Source organism: Mesocricetus auratus, unplaced genomic scaffold (genome assembly GCF_017639785.1).
Source record: "Mesocricetus auratus isolate SY011 unplaced genomic scaffold, BCM_Maur_2.0 Super-Scaffold_100013, whole genome shotgun sequence".
Lineage (NCBI taxonomy): Eukaryota > Metazoa > Chordata > Mammalia > Rodentia > Cricetidae > Mesocricetus > Mesocricetus auratus.
This window is the reverse complement of record NW_024429196.1, coordinates 47,005,555-47,022,206: the sequence shown is the minus strand read 5'-3', so window position 1 is coordinate 47,022,206 and position 16,652 is coordinate 47,005,555. Positions and strand designations below refer to the sequence as shown.

Here is a 16,652-nt window from a genome sequence, read left to right as displayed (position 1 = left end):
GGAGGCCGTGCTTCCCCTCCAGTCAAATGCCCTTTGACTCTGCAGTGCCTAGTGTTCATTCTCATCTCGTAACGCCCCCCCCCAAAGGTGTTTTTCTGCCCAAGATGAGAAAACCATCCTTTATCTGGAATCGTACTGTCTCCCCAAGGGTCTCTTACTGACATCTGCTCAAAGTGCAGAGTTTCACTTCCAGCAGCACCCCAACAAAGAATGATAGCCTACCTTGTCTAGGTCATACAGCACACCCTGAAATGAAAAGAAGAGCCCCTGGTTAATACACATCCTCCTCAGAAATGCAGTCCATTTTAGTAAGCGGTGCAGCTCACATTTCTACATTGCCTGTGAAGGAATCACAGCCCCATGAAACTCTGCTGGATTTTCTGGTATCTGATTTTACTGAGTAGAACTCTGGGTTACTTGGAGTACCCTCAAGCCAGCATCGCCTCACCTCTGTGATTCTATGACTGCACCCCATGCTTGCGGCCTCTCGGCAGGCAACTAACTGTAAGGGCTCATAAGAAAAACCCAGCAAAGTCTGTCTGCCAGTGAAGCGGAAGATAAACACACGTTCTCACACAGCTGCCAGGCCTACCTACGCAGATTAGCCTGGCGGTTTTTGTGCTGCCTTGAAAGGTTAAGGTGCAATAAGTAACACTTTGGTAGCAGCAAAGTCGGTCCTCACAAACTCATCAGAATACAGCATTCTCCATCCAGCATGGATTCTCATGGGGCTCAAAGGCGCTTTCGCTCTGGCCTTAGCGACCTGCTTCCCTGCTTCCCTGACTGCTGCCACTGGCTGAGCTGGTTAGTTTTTGACACAATCCAGGGTCATCTGAGAAGCGGGTCGTCAATTGAGAAAACAAAAAACAAAAAACAAAAACGCCATCAGGTTGGATGTAGGCAAGTCTGTGGTGTGGGAGGGTCCTGCCCGTTGTGGGCGGTGCCACTCTCGAACACGTGGTCCTGAGTACTGTAAGAAAGCAGGCTGAGCCAGACGCGAGGAGGAAGACAGCAAAGCAGTGTTCCCCCGTGGTCTCTGCTTCCGTTCTTGCTTCCAGGTTCCTGCCTGACCTCTCTCTACGATGGAATATAGTCTGTAAACTGAAATAAATTCTTCTGCAAGTTGTGTTTGCCTATGGTGTTTATCATAATAATGGGAAGCAAACTAGGACATTGACCCATATTTACAAGTGGGAGGTAGAGCAAATAAATATTCTTGTTTCTGAATCCTGAATGTACTAAGGTGCTGCTGGGAAAACAGCAACGTATTATTTTGTTATATTACGTAGAGTTTTCTTTTCTTAAAGATTTGTTTATGTATTTTATATATACGAGTGCTATGTTTGCATGTATATGCCTGTACACCAGAAGAGGTCACTGGATCAGAGCTGCCGTATAGGTGCTGGGAATTGAACTCAGAACTTCTGGAAGAGCAGCCAGGGGTCTTAACCACTGAGCCATCTCTCCAGCCCCACTTAGGGGAGTTTCCGAAAACCATCTTTATCATCTTTATTTCACTATGAAGTATATCTATATGAACACATAGCACATACTCAGAAGTGTTAAGAATAAAGCATTTAAAAGACAATAATCTTTTTCCTTTTATTATTATTGTTGGCTTTTTGTGAGACAAGGTCTCCCTATAGTGTAGCCCAGGCTGGCTATCTTCCTGCCTCAGCCTTCTTCTTGCTGGGTTACAGCTGTGAGGCACCGTGCTCCAATCGTCTTCCTTCCAAACACAGCTTTGTTAAGCATTCCTCCCCTCCCCTGATCTCCCTTCCCTTCTCTTCTCTTCCCCTCCCCTCCCCTCCCCTCCACCTCTGGTAAGCTAGGAGTGGAACCCCCCCCCCCTTGTGTTAGCATCCTCATGGCCAGGGAGACCTACCAGGCGAGAGTTTCTTTTCATATCTTTTAACTGAGCGGTCAACTTGTCCAGCTCCGTCTGGTGAAACTCCAGGTACTCGCTGCAAACATAAGACATCATGGTGAGCTCTCACTTCTAGAGGGATCTGAGCAGTTGCTGACCTTTGCCTTCTGAGACGGGTTAAGAATAGGAATCTCAGTCAGTCACACCTATAATCTCAGTACACGGGAGACTGAAGCAGGACTGATACATATTCTAGGTCAGCCTGGGCTGTACAGTAACTCCCAGGCTAGCCTGGGTTACAGAGTGAGACCCTGCCTCTCTCTCCTCTTGGCAAAAGAATCAAACCTTTGCTCTGTGACTGGGGAGCATTTTGAAAGAACTAACAGTTATGTCTGATCTTGTCTAGTTTGAAGAGAGGGAGAGAGATGGGGGGGGGGGAGCAGGGAGTGTCCCTGTGAGGATGAAAATCCAGAAAGGAAAACTGGGTAGGAAAGGCCAGGCAGGACTTAGGTCACACAGTTTTGTCACCTTGTAGTGACTGCAAGTGCCTTACTAAATGCTAGGCAAGTTTTCTTTTGGACAAACTGTTTTTATAGCCCATTCAGGATGGTTTCAGAATCCTTTACGGCATGTTTGCATGTGTGTATGTTTGAGGCAGGTTGTATACTATGCTATCCAGGCTGACTTTGACCTTTTGATGATCCTCCTGCCGTTGCCTCCTGAGTGCTGGGTAGAATTACAGTTGGGATCCACCACACCAGGCTCAGAACCCTTCCTTAGCAATCTCTAGTGCAGCAGGGATTGGACTTCACTTAACAATATACACATGGACACTATAAACACATCACTGTGTCAAGCCTGTTTCAGGGTCATGGATACAACATGCAATCCCAACCGTCTCCCATCTGGGAGACTTATTAGAAGCTGCTTCAATTATAGAACAGGAAGGAAATACCCAGCGAAGTATGCTGGTATGTGTTTTTCTTCTGTAATCCCAGCACTTTACAGGTGGAGATGGAGTCAGAATTACAAGGTCATCGTTGTCTACATAGGGAGTTCAAGGTCAGCCTGAGCCACATGAGGCTCTGCCTCAAAACCAAACAAAAGAATAAAATAGCAGAGGTACACATAGCTGTTTTCAGAACTGATTTCCTAAGACTACTAGCTTTTAGGAAAGAAAGGGGTTATTTTAGGAAGGAAAAATGCCCAAAGTGCATTGTCAAGTCTATTGTTCTTACTCAAGTCCCTTTTTCAAGGCCCTGTAGACCTCCTCCACTCTCTTTGGCTGAGGCTCTTTGGGAGTGTTGTTATTTTTGTGCCCTAAATTGTGCATTTTCTTCAGCTTGGCCTGAGGCTTCTTGAGGGCAGAGGCATTTTCAATGAAGGAGTTACACCTAAAGAAAGAGAAAGGAGACTGTGAGTCTCAGACATCAAAAAGACCCACCAGGGAAACGCCTTTTAAATCTTCTCGCCTCCATCCTAGTGCCCCAGATGAAGGTAACATGACCCTGGACAGCTACAGATCCCAGCTGACCACGTTTTCTTTCTTGATATTTGTTGAAAGTTTCGCTGTGCAGAGGCTACCCTGTGGCACAGCCTAGCTTTGAGTTGTATGTCTTTTGAGGGCGCTCTTGTAGTCTAGCTCAGAGTGAGCCAGGAATAAATGTTCCAGGTGGAAACAATGAACAGGTAGAAGCTATATCAAACCAAAAGGAAAAATTTTTTTTTGCATAATATGAGATACAAACTTATACCTCAGCTAATTTTCTAGGGCATTGAACAAAAACACGTGTACCTTGTACTCAGAGCTCTCCTTGGAGTATCACTTATTTTCTTTAATTATTTAATTCCGTTTTTCCGCATGTGGGATCTGTGTGTGTATGTGCAGGTGCTAGTGCATGTGTGTGCACATGTGTGTACACATGTGTATGGAAGCCAGACGCTGACTTTTGGGTATTGCTCTTTATCATTCTTCATATTATTTTTTTAGACAGAGTCTGTCTTCAAACCTGGAGCTCCCTTGGAAAGCGAGCATCCCCCATCAAACAAACCGAAGATGAGTTTCCTTGCATGTTATCCACTCACTCTCTGTACTTCCTTGGTTCTATGAGAAGAGGCGATTCCAGGGAAAGTAGGGCCTAATTTCCCAAATCCCCAGAGTCATTCTGTGAGGCATAGTCTTCACTCACTGCCCACTTTCATACCAAAAACAGGAAGGTAATGGAAAGTGTTCGGGGTTGGAAGTGAGGCAGGAGGGAGTCCACACTCTTAGGTCCCTGGCTAACTCTGGTACCTATTAGCATACCAAAGTGCATGCTTGCCTCCAGGCTCTCTCAGTATGGCAAGGCAAGTACCTGCTACAGAGTCCATGCTGGCACCCTGGCTCTTCTCACCGCTTCCAGGGCTAAACTTTTTCAGGTCATGGGCTTTCTTTCCCCTGGTGTCTGATTCCTATATAACCCTGCCGTTGCAGCCACGTATTTTCTTGGCCTTCTTCCTTTCTTGGCCTCCTCTCTCACTCCCCCCACCACACACCCACCCCATTGGCCAGTCCAGTCTGCTGGCCATGCTCAGTGTACTACTTTCTCTCCAAGCTTTGGACTCTTCCTGATGCCTCTGGCTGTACTCCCTCTCATATCCACATTAAAAACCATCTCCTAAACTATAACTCTGATCGGTCCTGTCCCCAAAAGCGAGGACATGACCGCTCATAATAGCAAGGATGAGCCAGCCATTTACATACACATATCTTTGCACAAGAAATTCTAAGTGATAAGATGGTTGCACTTAGCTCTGGGTGAGTTATGTTTTCGGTGAAGAGGACATTAACTACCATACACATGCACGTTGGTGAGGCACACACATCAGCTCCTGCCTCTTTCTGCTGCATCCCAGGAGGAGCACCCAGCACTTGCCTGGATCGCCTTTCCTGCAGGCCGCTAAAGCCTGCGAAGGACTGGCTCCGGATGATGCCATTGGGCCCTCCAGGCGAGAAGGATTGGGATCCCACCAGCATGATTTCTGGGAGTCTGGTTGGCAGTCCTGTAAGACAGATGGAAGACCATGGTGACTGTCAGGCAGGTTCACACAGAAACACTGAGCTTGTCGACATCTAGAGGCGGGACAGGGTGGAAGTGATTCACGAGGTCCTGGTCCTGAGGGCCATGAAATGCTTCTGAGATTCTCCTAAAACGATACTCATCCACTTATACCAAAATAAATATGTTCACACAAGTTACTGCCACTTAGGTTTCCTTTGGAGGGGTAGTGTATATGATGCACATGTGTTTATGTGTGTTTGCATGTATATGGGCACGTGTGCATATACATGTGGACACTTAAGGTGACTGTAGGAATCCTTCCAGATAGTGTTCATCTTACTCATTGTGGCAGAGTCTCTCAACCGAATGCAGAATTGACAATATGGCTTGTTGACTTAGCTAGCTTGCTCCAGGGATCCCCCATTTTCAGCTTCATAGTGTTGGAATTATAGCCCAGCTGCTATGCCTTCTGAGAGTTTATGTGGTTGCTGACAACTGGACTTTATCCTCAAGCCTGCACACTTACTGGCTGAGACATTCCCCGTCTTCCCAAGTGACATATGTTTCCTTAGGAGGGCCCACTCTCCCTTCTTTCCTTTCTTCCTTCCTTCCTTCCTTCCTTCCTTCCTTCCTTCCTTCTTCCCTTCATCCCCCTCCCCCTTCCTTCTCTCTTCTTCTTTCTCTTCTTTTTCTTCCATTCCTTCTTCTTCTTCCTCTTACACCCCCTTCTTTCTCAGGTTCAGCCAAGGTTACATTTGTGATGCTTCAGTCCATTCAGCTACAACAACAACACTGCACAAATGAGCCACCATCAAAATTTCAGATAGTCCAACAACCTGAAATTCAAAACATGGTCAGGCCTACAGATGGGATTTTATGTGTAAGGCTGAAATTATGAGGTTTCTTTAAAGATGAACTTATTTAAACTCTCTCCCCCTTCTCTTCTTATTTTGATAGATGAGACTGTGTCACTAAGTTGGCTGGGCAAGTAAGAAAGGGTAGAAGGAGTGCTCACAAAGGAAGTGATAACCTGGGTTAGATAAGAAGGCAGGAGAGGTAGGAGGCCTGGATCCTTTTGAACCTTTCTTCAGTTGTTTGTTTGGCTTTGTGAAGATTCCCTGTGACAGACCAAGGCGCAGTGTCAAAACACAACTTCAGCTGGACAGAGGCCCAAGGTTCTTCCCCCAAGGGACTGTCCTAGAACTGTGAGGTAACCCTACCCATAGTCAATCAAAGCATATACCATTGTCTCAGCAGGTGACATCAGCCCAGGCAGGGGCAGAGCTAGCAGGAATAGGTGAGTGTCCACACTGAAACCTCCCAAGGTAGACACACACCAATTAGCATCACCCATTGTTCTTTAAGGGACCTAGGAGAAAGAGAGAAAAGCTAAACCCTCAGAGAGCAGACTGCCCTCCACACTGTCACAGGGCTATAAATCTCTACCCCTCTGGGGAAAATGTGCCTTGTTGCTGGGGACAAGGTGCTCACTCACTGGAAAGTCAGTCTGGGGATGAAAAGTAAGCTGGCTTTTCCGTGGGATGGGACAACAACCTTATAAGAACCAAAGACAGAAGGGATATTCTAGACTTTTAAATGTAATGACATAGAAATCTGTAAAGGTAATGGGCTGTGCTCAGTGACTAGGCAAGATGAAGCTGACCCTCATTACTCCACAGAGAAGCCCAGTTTCTTGAATTCCTCAGCAAGTTCCCACAATTGCTCTCTCTGGCCCTTAGGTTTCTGTCTACATTTCACTGAGGGTCCTTAGGCTCGCAGAGCCGGCCCACACAGCGTGATGTCATCTGCAAACTTCTAAGAATCATCAAGAAGGCATTATGGCTTGTGTTCTTTCCTCACTCCATTGGTTTATGTTTGTTTTCCCTTGGTGCTAGGGATTGAACCCAGGGCCTCCCACTTGCTAGACAGGGGTTCTACCACTGAGCTACACTCCCACTCCTGTAGTCAATGATTTGACAGCCAAACCCTTATCTCATTAAGTCTTAACTTCACAAATTTCTTAAATTTCATGCTATTATTTTATGTGTATGGTTCTTTTGCCTGCAAAAATGTCTGTGCACCACAAGCTCAAAGTGCTAGCTGAGGCCAGAAGATGGATCTGTAACTGGAGTTACATATGCTTGTGAACTGCCAAGTGGGATGCTGGGAATTGAACTCAGGCCTTCTGGAAAAGCAGCCAGTGATCTTAACATCTGAGTCTTCTCTGCAGCCACAACTTGAAGAATCTTATTAATACTGTGTCTCATTTTGTAAATTGTTCAGCAGGTCTAATGATGAATCTTATTAATACTGTGTCTCATTTTATAAATTGTTCAACAGGTCTAATGATAAATCTTATTAGTATTGTGTCTCATTTTGTAAATTGTTCAACATGTCTAATGAAGCATAGACACCTGAGTAAACATGAACAATAAGCTCTAAAGCTGTTTAAAATATTTGACCTCACACTTCCTAAAAGTTATATGTATGTATTTTGTTGTTTCCTTATCGTGTGAGTGTTTTGAGATAGAGTCGCACAATGTAGCCTGAACTCTCTCGGAACTCACTAAGCTGCCCAGGCTGACTTTGAACTCAGGAATTCTCCTACCTTAGCCTTAGGCAGGGTCTCACCCTGCAGTACTAACTGACCTGGAACTTGTTGCATAGAGAAGCTGGTCTTATACTTGTGATGAACTTGCTGCATAGAGAAGGCTGGTCTTATACTTGTAACTTGCTGCACAGAGAAGGCTGGTCTTATACTTGGGATGAACTTGCCACCTTTGCTCCTGTGTGCTAGCACAGAAGTGTGCTGAAGTTTGAATTAAAAAAATTTTTAATTTTTGTCTCTCTCTTATTCTTTACAACAGTAGATTAGGCTACAGTGGCCTGGCTCCAAGCCTCAGGCATTTTAGGATAATTAATACAGGCAATGACCTGTTTATACAGCTGTTCAAAAGGCCCCTCAGGTGATTTTGATGTTGAGCAGAGTTGGAAAGATACTGCTTTAGAAATTCCATTATGCGATCATTTGCACTTATGATAGACTTGAAACAAAAAAAAAGGAGAACAAGAGAGCAGAGGAAAAACTGTCATGTTGGGGAAAACGTAAAACCTAGAAGAACACTACAATTGAACATATTCAAATGTCTTCTTAAATTTTATTCTTCCTTTTATTTTTATTTTATATTCATTTATTTACATTGGGGCTGGGTGTTGCTATATAACTCAGGCTGGCCAGGCTTGGCCTCAGTCCCCTGAATGCAGGGATTATTGTCTACCATGCTTGTTATTCAGTTTTGAGCTCCTGTCTGCACAATTCTGGTGTCATATTAGGTGAATGAAATACTACATTACAAAACCTGTGTCCCAGACTGCAATCTGCTTGCTTCTCCTCTCTGGGTATGAAAACATCTAAGAACAGATGTTTGTGCAGGATTTTAGGGTATATATGTGTTAGAAGATGAAACATTACTTGGAAACGTTTTACTAGCTTCCTGTGGGGAATAGGTGACTATTAGGAGCATGGCTGGGTGAGGGAGTATAACTTCAACTCATCTCATCCGTTCTAGCAATGATCATTATCTACCAGGAAAGAATTGGAGAGGTGCTTTATGTTGAAATCTCTATCCTTCCATCAGTTCCCTGTAAGACAGGCAGGCAGGCAGGCAGGCAGACAGACAGACAGACAGACAGACACACACACACACACTCACTTGTGAGGCAAACTCTTAGAGAATTGAACTAGTGGATTTTACAGGGTGGGGCACAACTGACCAGAGGGGAGTGTACAAAACACCTTCCCCCAACTCTGCAGGTCTCCAGACTCAGAAGGGTGACAAATCTTTTTTCTCTGTTTTTGAGAGAGGGCCTCAAACTTGCTATGTAGTGGAGGCTGACTGAGAACTCCTGCCCCTTTCTGCACCTGACCCCCAATGCTGGGATACAGATGTGCACCACCAGCGCCTGGCTAGGTGACAGTTCTTTGCTATGCTGCTTCCAGCTTCTACAGCCTGTAGTACGTGGAAATGACCTTGCAACTCTGCATCACTGAGCATTTTTTTGGTCACTCCATGACTATTCTGGCAATTTGAATGTGATATGTTCCCTACAGACCAATGTTTTTGAAACTTTGTCTCCAGTTGGTGGCACTCTATTGGGAGATTGTTGAATTTGTAGGAGGTGGCATTTCATCGGAGGAAGTGGGTCACTAGGAGAGGACCTTGGGATTTGATAGCTTGACTCTCCTCTTCCTTTTACTTTTTGCTTCCAGACACCAGATCCCTGGGACCTGTCATTATGCCTCTTCCCGCTGTGATGAACTGAATTTCTTTGAACTACAAACCAGCAACTACCAAACTTCTGTAAGTTGCTGTGTTAGGTATTTGGCCACAACAAGAAGAAAAGTGACCAAATCCATCTACATTTTTCTAGGAAGGTCCACAACTTTACTCAATTACTGAAGCTACCCCACATGCAGTCTTTATACTATCCAACATAGTGTAAGATTTCGAGCATTTAATTACCCACCCCAGAATAATTTGCATTTTGACAGCATACTCCATTATGCCAAATATCTTAACTTAAAGAAAGTCCTAGTAGAATTACAGTGCCACTGTTGGAAGGGACACATGATGGAGAGGAAATGTAAAACACTCATCCTTTGGTATGTCTTGTGGGAAATACCTAAGAGCACAGAGAGGCACATAAGAGACATTCATTAAGGCTATGTTTGTAACACTGAGAAATAGTATCCATGCTACTAGGCCTGTGGAATACTTGCCCATCATTCACAAGACCCTGAGTTCAATACCCAGCACCCTGCACCTACACAAATCATTACAGAAGTGATTAATGTGCTGTGGCATAATCACTAAGGTAAAAAACTCTGTCATAGTGAAAACAATGATAGGCAGAGTCGTGCATGCATGTCGTCCCAGCACTCAGGAGGCTGAAACAAGACGAGTGAATTCAAGGCCTGTTTTGGGATGTATAGTAAGAGTCTGTCTCAAAAATCCAATAATAATACTAAGCTGTCATATGATTTTCTTAAAGAAGGAACCTTAGGACATACTGGGCAACAGTATAATATTAGGAATGATAAAAACAAAGCCATAGAGAACTATGCACATGGAGGGAAAATTTATGGAAGTATAGACAGTTGTCTATGGGCAGGTGGGATTCAGTAGTAGTCAGCAACACTGTAGTAGTTTCTGCATGTTAACACATGGATGTGAAATTCCCTTTCTTGAGATTCCAGACCCTTGGAGTTGGAAGTGGAGAGAAGATAGTTTATATCAGAAATCATGTAAGATAGCTGTTGGGTGCCAACTTTGTTTTTTTATTCTTGCAGAGAAGAAATAGGATTTCTAAGAAGCAATGTAGTAGTAGATTTCATATATTTTGACTGGATTCAAGCAAGTTACAATCCCCCATAATGTCATTAGTTTGAATTTTGAGATATATAGCAACTTCCTGACTTTCATTTGAAACTGTTAGAGATTACCCAGATCTACATTGCTATGCTTCATCAAAAGCATTTCCAATAAGCAGAGTTTCATATCAAACTACAGACTCACTTTTGGATGCCGTTACTCATATTCAGGATTGCTGGAGCTTTGCAAAAAAGACTTCTGGGGGCTGGAGAGATGCCTCAGCTGTTAAGAACACTGGCTACTCTTCCAGAGGAAGAGTATCACACGGTAGCTCACAATCATAACTCCAGTACCAGGGATCTGATTCCCTCTTCTGGAGCCTTTTCCATTGTATGTATATGGTGCACATATATGTATGCCTGTGGTGCATATACATGTATGCCTGTGGTGTACATACACACATGCAGGCAAAACACTCAGACACATTAAAAATTAAAAAACGAAAAGATTCTGGTCTTTTTGAAAATTACAGTTGAGTCAATATTCATCTTTATGTATTAAAACCCAGAAAGGGGGGTTGTATGTGTGGAGAGGTGGTTCAGTGTCTAAGGGCAATTGCTTCTCTTCTAGAGGACCTTAGTTTGGTTTCCAGCACCCAGACTAGGTAGCTTACATCCACCTGTATGTAACACAGCTCCTGGTGCTCTCTTTTGGTACCAACACACACACACACACACACACACACACACACACACACACACACACACACACACCAGGATCTTTTGAAATTAGAAGGATGACATTTTGCTGAATCAGAAGGCAGGTTTGAGAAAAGAACACTGAGCCAGGAGGTGGAGGAAAACTGGAGGCAGATGGGAAGAGATTAAGGGGATTGGTTGCTCTCCCCTTACTGCACCACGTCCCACACTGGGATTGGTCCAGAAAGGACAGTAAGAACAAAACTGCAAATCAGGGCTACCCGGAGAACTTAGAAATAACCGGATGCTAAAGAGTCAGTGATGAGAATCACAGTTGGAAGGCTGACTGCTTGGAGACTGAATACAAAGAACATAGCTCATTAATGCCACCAGAATTCGTAGAAGTGATGGGAAGACGTCTGGGAATGAGTCTGGATGACAGTTCTACTTTATTAGCTGGCATTCTGACTTACAAAACATGCTGTGATTGGGTTAGCTTGGGTTTACATATTCCTCTCTTCAAATGTCAACAGGTCCTCCAGGACTACCAGGGTATGACAAGGGGCAGATCTGCAACAGATTTGCTCACACCTGCTAGGCCTGGGTCTTCACCCTGACGAGTTCAAAGCAGAAGTGCTTAGAGGCTTTGAGGAATGAAGGGAAGTAGGAAACCACCCAGGCAGGCAGAAGGAAGGTTTTGCTGACATAACAACACTGAATGCGATTCACGAAGGAAAACAGGAATTGTTGAGTTTTTTGTTTTTTGAAGTTTCATAGGCATGAAAACTGTCCCCAACATCAGGAAAATAGAGAAGATCAGGAACAAGGCAGGGAAGGGAACCATGCTGTTTACACCACCCGCAGGACCACAGTGGAATTTATTTACTTTTCAACCCTCTGCTTTCCCTGCAGAACGCATCCATGGTGCAAATGGCACACTAACTTTTGCATGTTGTTTTTCCTAGCAAACTTTTTTTTAAGTTCTTTGGTGGCCAGGTTTCATATATTAACTTTTGCCTCATAACATCTTAAAAGGATACACAGGTTTACCCCTATGTTCCGTGTTCTCCTTTGGTCAGTAAAATGAAACCTACCCAGACTGCATTACATATGTTTCTATTTCTGACTTTAAGATTGGGGAGGTTTTGGCCAAAGACAAAGGTCAGCCTTGCAAAGGCAAGAGGGGAGTTTTTGCGAGGGAAGTAGGAGTCCATCACATGTGTATGTGCTTCAGCTCTAAGATAGCATATTTAAAAGTGGCAAATCTAAATATGAGCACCTTGGCTCTCATGGGGTTTTCCTTTTCTTGTGTAAGCAAATAGTCCAGAATCATAAATAAGTAGTTATGAAACACCCCTGCTGACGACAGAAAACACACATTCTGATGTCCGATTGAGATGAGGAGGGCCATCCTGCTCCTGCTAAAGCATGGCTCATAGGGCAAAGGTCCACTAAGAAACCAAGAACTGTCAAAGTGTTGAGCTAGGCTAGCGCCACAAATCAGGCTGAGACCAGCCCTCGGAGACAACGCAGCTGACATGCTAACAGCGGTAAATAATTCCATGACAAGTTCAACTGCTTTCTGGAGGTTGGGAAGATGCACGCTAGGAAACCCAGAGAGCTTTTGGGGTGTAATAGGAGCTAGAACTCTGTTGTGATATGCTGGGGTGTGGCTATCACAGAGCCCTTGCCTTCAGAGCCTCAGGTTTCATACCCTACACCATAATGAAATGTAAAGAAAGATAAATATAAATAATGAAGTAAATAAAAAATTTTAAATATGGGATGATGTACATTTACTAAGACTCACACTAGAAACACAAGATGAGTAAATATTATGGATGAGGAACTTTAGATTAATGAAGCTGATCTAAAAATCATCATCAACTTCCAGGAAACAAGTCATTATTCCTTCTACAAGAGCAAGGCTCAAGAAGTCAGGACAAGGAAAGGAAACATTGCGGTGAGATGCCCCCCTCCTCGACCTGAGTACCTAGTAATTTCATCCTTTTCCTACAAAGGCCAAGTCACAGGCAGCACACTGGGCCCACTAAGCTCTGAGTCATTTCTTCATGCCTGACAGGTCCCTCCTTCCCTAGCAGTGTGTCTTTCTGTTTATGCTCCTCCACATCTTGGTCAAGAGTAGAACTATAATTCAGGTGTCTCAATAAGCATGTGAACCAGATGCAAATAGCCTGCTGTGCAAAAGATTATTTGAGATGAATCCTAAGAATAGTCGTCTGCTTATATATCTACAAGGCACCCATTATAGACATGACTGATCTTTTAAAAAAGGAGATGTATTTAAGCCATTGCTTACTTTTTAAGATTAATTTTACTTTTTCTATGTGTTTGGGTGTTTTAACTGAACGTGTTTTTGCACCATGTCCATGTAGTGCCTTCAAAGGACAGAAAAGGGGCTTCGGATCATCTAGAATTGAAGTTATAGATGGTTGTAAGCAGCCATGTGGGCTCTGGGAATTGAACCTGAGTCATCTGGAAGAGCAGGCATCTCTCCAGACCCAATTGCCTACTTTTTAAAAGTATGGATGCTCTAAAACAAATCAAGGCAGTGCTAATATTTGCTTCTCAGATCTCAGCACTGTCAAGAAAATGACAAATTCCAACTAAGTGATATAAATGGATGGAAAAGTATAACTGACTTTCTATAACCTCAAGGGACCAAGCCAGGTTTCAAAGGCCACTTAAGCAAGTGCCACACTTGAGCAGCTACAGATTTTGTTTGTAAAAGAGAAAGCAATTCTTCTTCATTTTCTTTTATTTTTTCACATTCATTCATTTACAAATGTGTGTGTGAGCATGCGTGTGCTCTCCTATGTATGTGCTTTCCATGACACACGTCAGAGGACAACTTGTGGGAGCAGGTTCTCTCCTCTCACCGTGTGGGCTCCAGGAATCAAACTCAGGTCATCAAACTTTGCAGCAGTGTCCAGCTGAGCCATCTTGCTAGCCCACAGTCTCTGTTTCAATGCAAGCATATGGATCTCAACGGACAATGAAACATCCTCCAATCTTGAAATCAATCACAAGACTACTCAGGTCTTTTCTAAGCTATTAGTCATTCCCATGGACAGGAGGGCTTCTGTCTAAACAGAGAGAGGGTAGAGATAACACAGTGGGCACAGTGCTTGAGATGCAAGTATGAGAACATGAGTTTTATTTACAAACCAGCCATGGTGGAGAACACTTATAATCACAGCACTGGGGAGACAGAGACAGATGGATTCTTGGGGCTCACTCTCCAATCTACCCAGCTGAATTGGTAAACTCCAGGCCAATGAGAGACTCTGTTTCAAAACTTGAGGTGGACAGCTCCTTAGGAATAACAGCAGAGGTTGACCTCTGGCTTCCACATGCATGGTATTTATACACACACACCAAAATAGATAGAAAATGAGGAAGTGCTTTCTGAGAATTAAATTACCCAAGAAACACAAAAACTACTATAATGAAGATTTGCTCTCAACCAACTAGACAAAAACAAAGTGAGAAAGAAGAAACTAATATTTAGACTCTCTGGAAATAGATATAGATGATTTTCACTTATTATTTTAGATTGGTTTTATTTTATACGTATGAGTGTTTTTCTTGAATGTGTGATGTGCCCACCGAGGTCTGAATGGGATATTGGATTTTCTGGGACTGGAGTTATAGGTGGTTGTAAACCACCATGTGGGCCCTAGGACTCAAACCCGGATCCTCTGCAAGAACAACAAACACTCTAAACCATTGAGCCACATTTTTCTTGTCACCTAAGACATAATGAACAAAAAAATTATTGACTGTTTTGTATTTATTTTGCTGGCAGGATATTGTCTATGACTGGGGTCTGCTTTAAAAATAAATTCATTGGAAAAGATATCATGACTGTACACAAAGCAAGTAGGAATCAATTTTGGAAATAATAAACAACATAAGATTCTAAGTGCTTTTTCTCCATGCTCCCAAGGGAGCATCAGGCCAATGCTGACACAAAGGTGGACTCAGGCAGGATGAATTGAGATCAAGCTATTTCTGCAGTTTACTGTTCTAATTTATACCTGGTTACTCAGAGTCTCTGTATGCCAGTCACCTATTTGTATAAGACACACAATTCAGAAGATTTTTGTGAGATGGCAATAATGAGATAATACAAACAAGGCCTGGTATGAATAGGTGCTTGATTAAAAACTAGTTTTTAGTAATAATTTAAAATAATGAATTCTTCCAAAAGAAAGGGAGGTAAATGATATAGGAACATCCAGGTCATTTCATTACAAAAACAAAACAAAACGCAACTTTTTAAAAGCTGACTCTAGGAGAGAGAGTGTGGACAGACTAGATGAAGCCTTCAAAAGCTGGAACTAGCTCCCTGGAAAAACAGCAACTTTAAGATAGTCTGTATCAGCCAATAACATTAACCGAGAACTAAGAATGCAGTTGTTTTAGAAATCTAGTTCAAAAGTCATTTTTTAAAAGATGTTTTTATGCATGTGTCTGTGTACATGTCTCCATGTGTGAAAGCCACATGTGTGCAGGTACCCTCAGAGGCCAGCAAAGGGTGTCAAATCTCTGGGAGCCAGAGTTAAAAGTGGTTGTGAACTGCCTAACAGGGGTGCTGGGAACCTAGTGTCCTCTGGAAGAACAACTTGGGATTGTGATCTCTGAGCTATCCTGCCATTCCTAAAAGTCAACTTAAAGAAAAGAAATCAATTTTGAAATTGTGAGAGTCTTACAAAAAAACTGCAAGAAAGGTACAAAAGATCTGACCCGTCTTCCCCCAGATTCACAATTTGCAATATCTGCCACATTTTCCCGTCATTTCCCCTCCATAATAAACACACATCATTTTATTTTTTCCACAGTAATTTGTATATACATAGTTTCACATACAAATTTCTACTTCTTCACTGGCCAGTTTGTAGTATGATGCCAATTCAACATTTAGGACTCTAATTCATAATTTCTAAGGACATGATAACCCACTTAAGTAACCACAACCCAGTGATTAATACCAGGCAATTTGATATCAACTCTATAGTATTATCTAATCTATAAATATTACCTAAATTCCACCAATTGTCCCATTAATAGTTTGTATACTGTGTCCCAGGAATCTGGAACCACACACTGCTTCTCTTGTCATGTGTCTTCAGTTTCTCTCAGTCTGGGGACAGTTCCTCAGCTGTGCTTTGTGAGTCAGATCAGATGTTTTACAGGATATTCCTACTCTGTGATTATCTACTATTTTCACACCCAACATAATATACCCCAAGAGTGTAGCAGAGGCCCAAGGAGTCATTGGTCCCGTTATTGGTGGTATTGGCTTTGATAGTTTGGCCAAGTTTTGCTGGCCAGTTTGCTTTTTTTGCTTACTTACCATTTTTTGCCATTGTGTTGGGTAAGAACTTGGTAGGGAGGTACTTTGAGGCTATGAGAATGCCTCAGCAGTTTTAGCATCCATGCTGATTCTTGCCCCATGGTGGCATAATGGCTCTCATTGAACGCCATCACCCCTTGGCATGTAAGAAAGGGCTTTCCCTACTCCTTGTATTCACTAATCAGTTAATTGTTAATATGGACTAATAGATTCTTATTTTCAATGGGTTATAATCTACTATCATTTTAAGAAAGAGCCAACTTTTTGTCGGTCCCTCCCTCCCTCCCTTCCTCC

The 16,652-nt window shown here is 43.1% G+C and overlaps 1 protein-coding gene across 5 annotated transcripts in view; it reads right to left on the bottom strand.

Annotated features, from left to right (window-relative positions):
- Ripor2 (RHO family interacting cell polarization regulator 2) overlaps nucleotides 1-16,652 on the bottom strand; it is a 110,805-nt gene that overhangs the window by 47,780 nt on the left and 46,373 nt on the right. For all 5 annotated transcript variants that reach the window (XM_040755719.1, XM_040755721.1, XM_040755722.1 and 2 more), the window contains exons 2-5: nucleotides 4,783-4,909; nucleotides 3,106-3,261; nucleotides 1,886-1,964; nucleotides 223-246 (exon numbers count right to left, since the gene is read on the bottom strand). In XM_040755719.1, coding sequence (XP_040611653.1) covers nucleotides 223-246; nucleotides 1,886-1,964; nucleotides 3,106-3,261; nucleotides 4,783-4,909 — 386 coding nt within the window. The remainder of the gene's footprint in view (nucleotides 1-222; nucleotides 247-1,885; nucleotides 1,965-3,105; nucleotides 3,262-4,782; nucleotides 4,910-16,652) is intronic.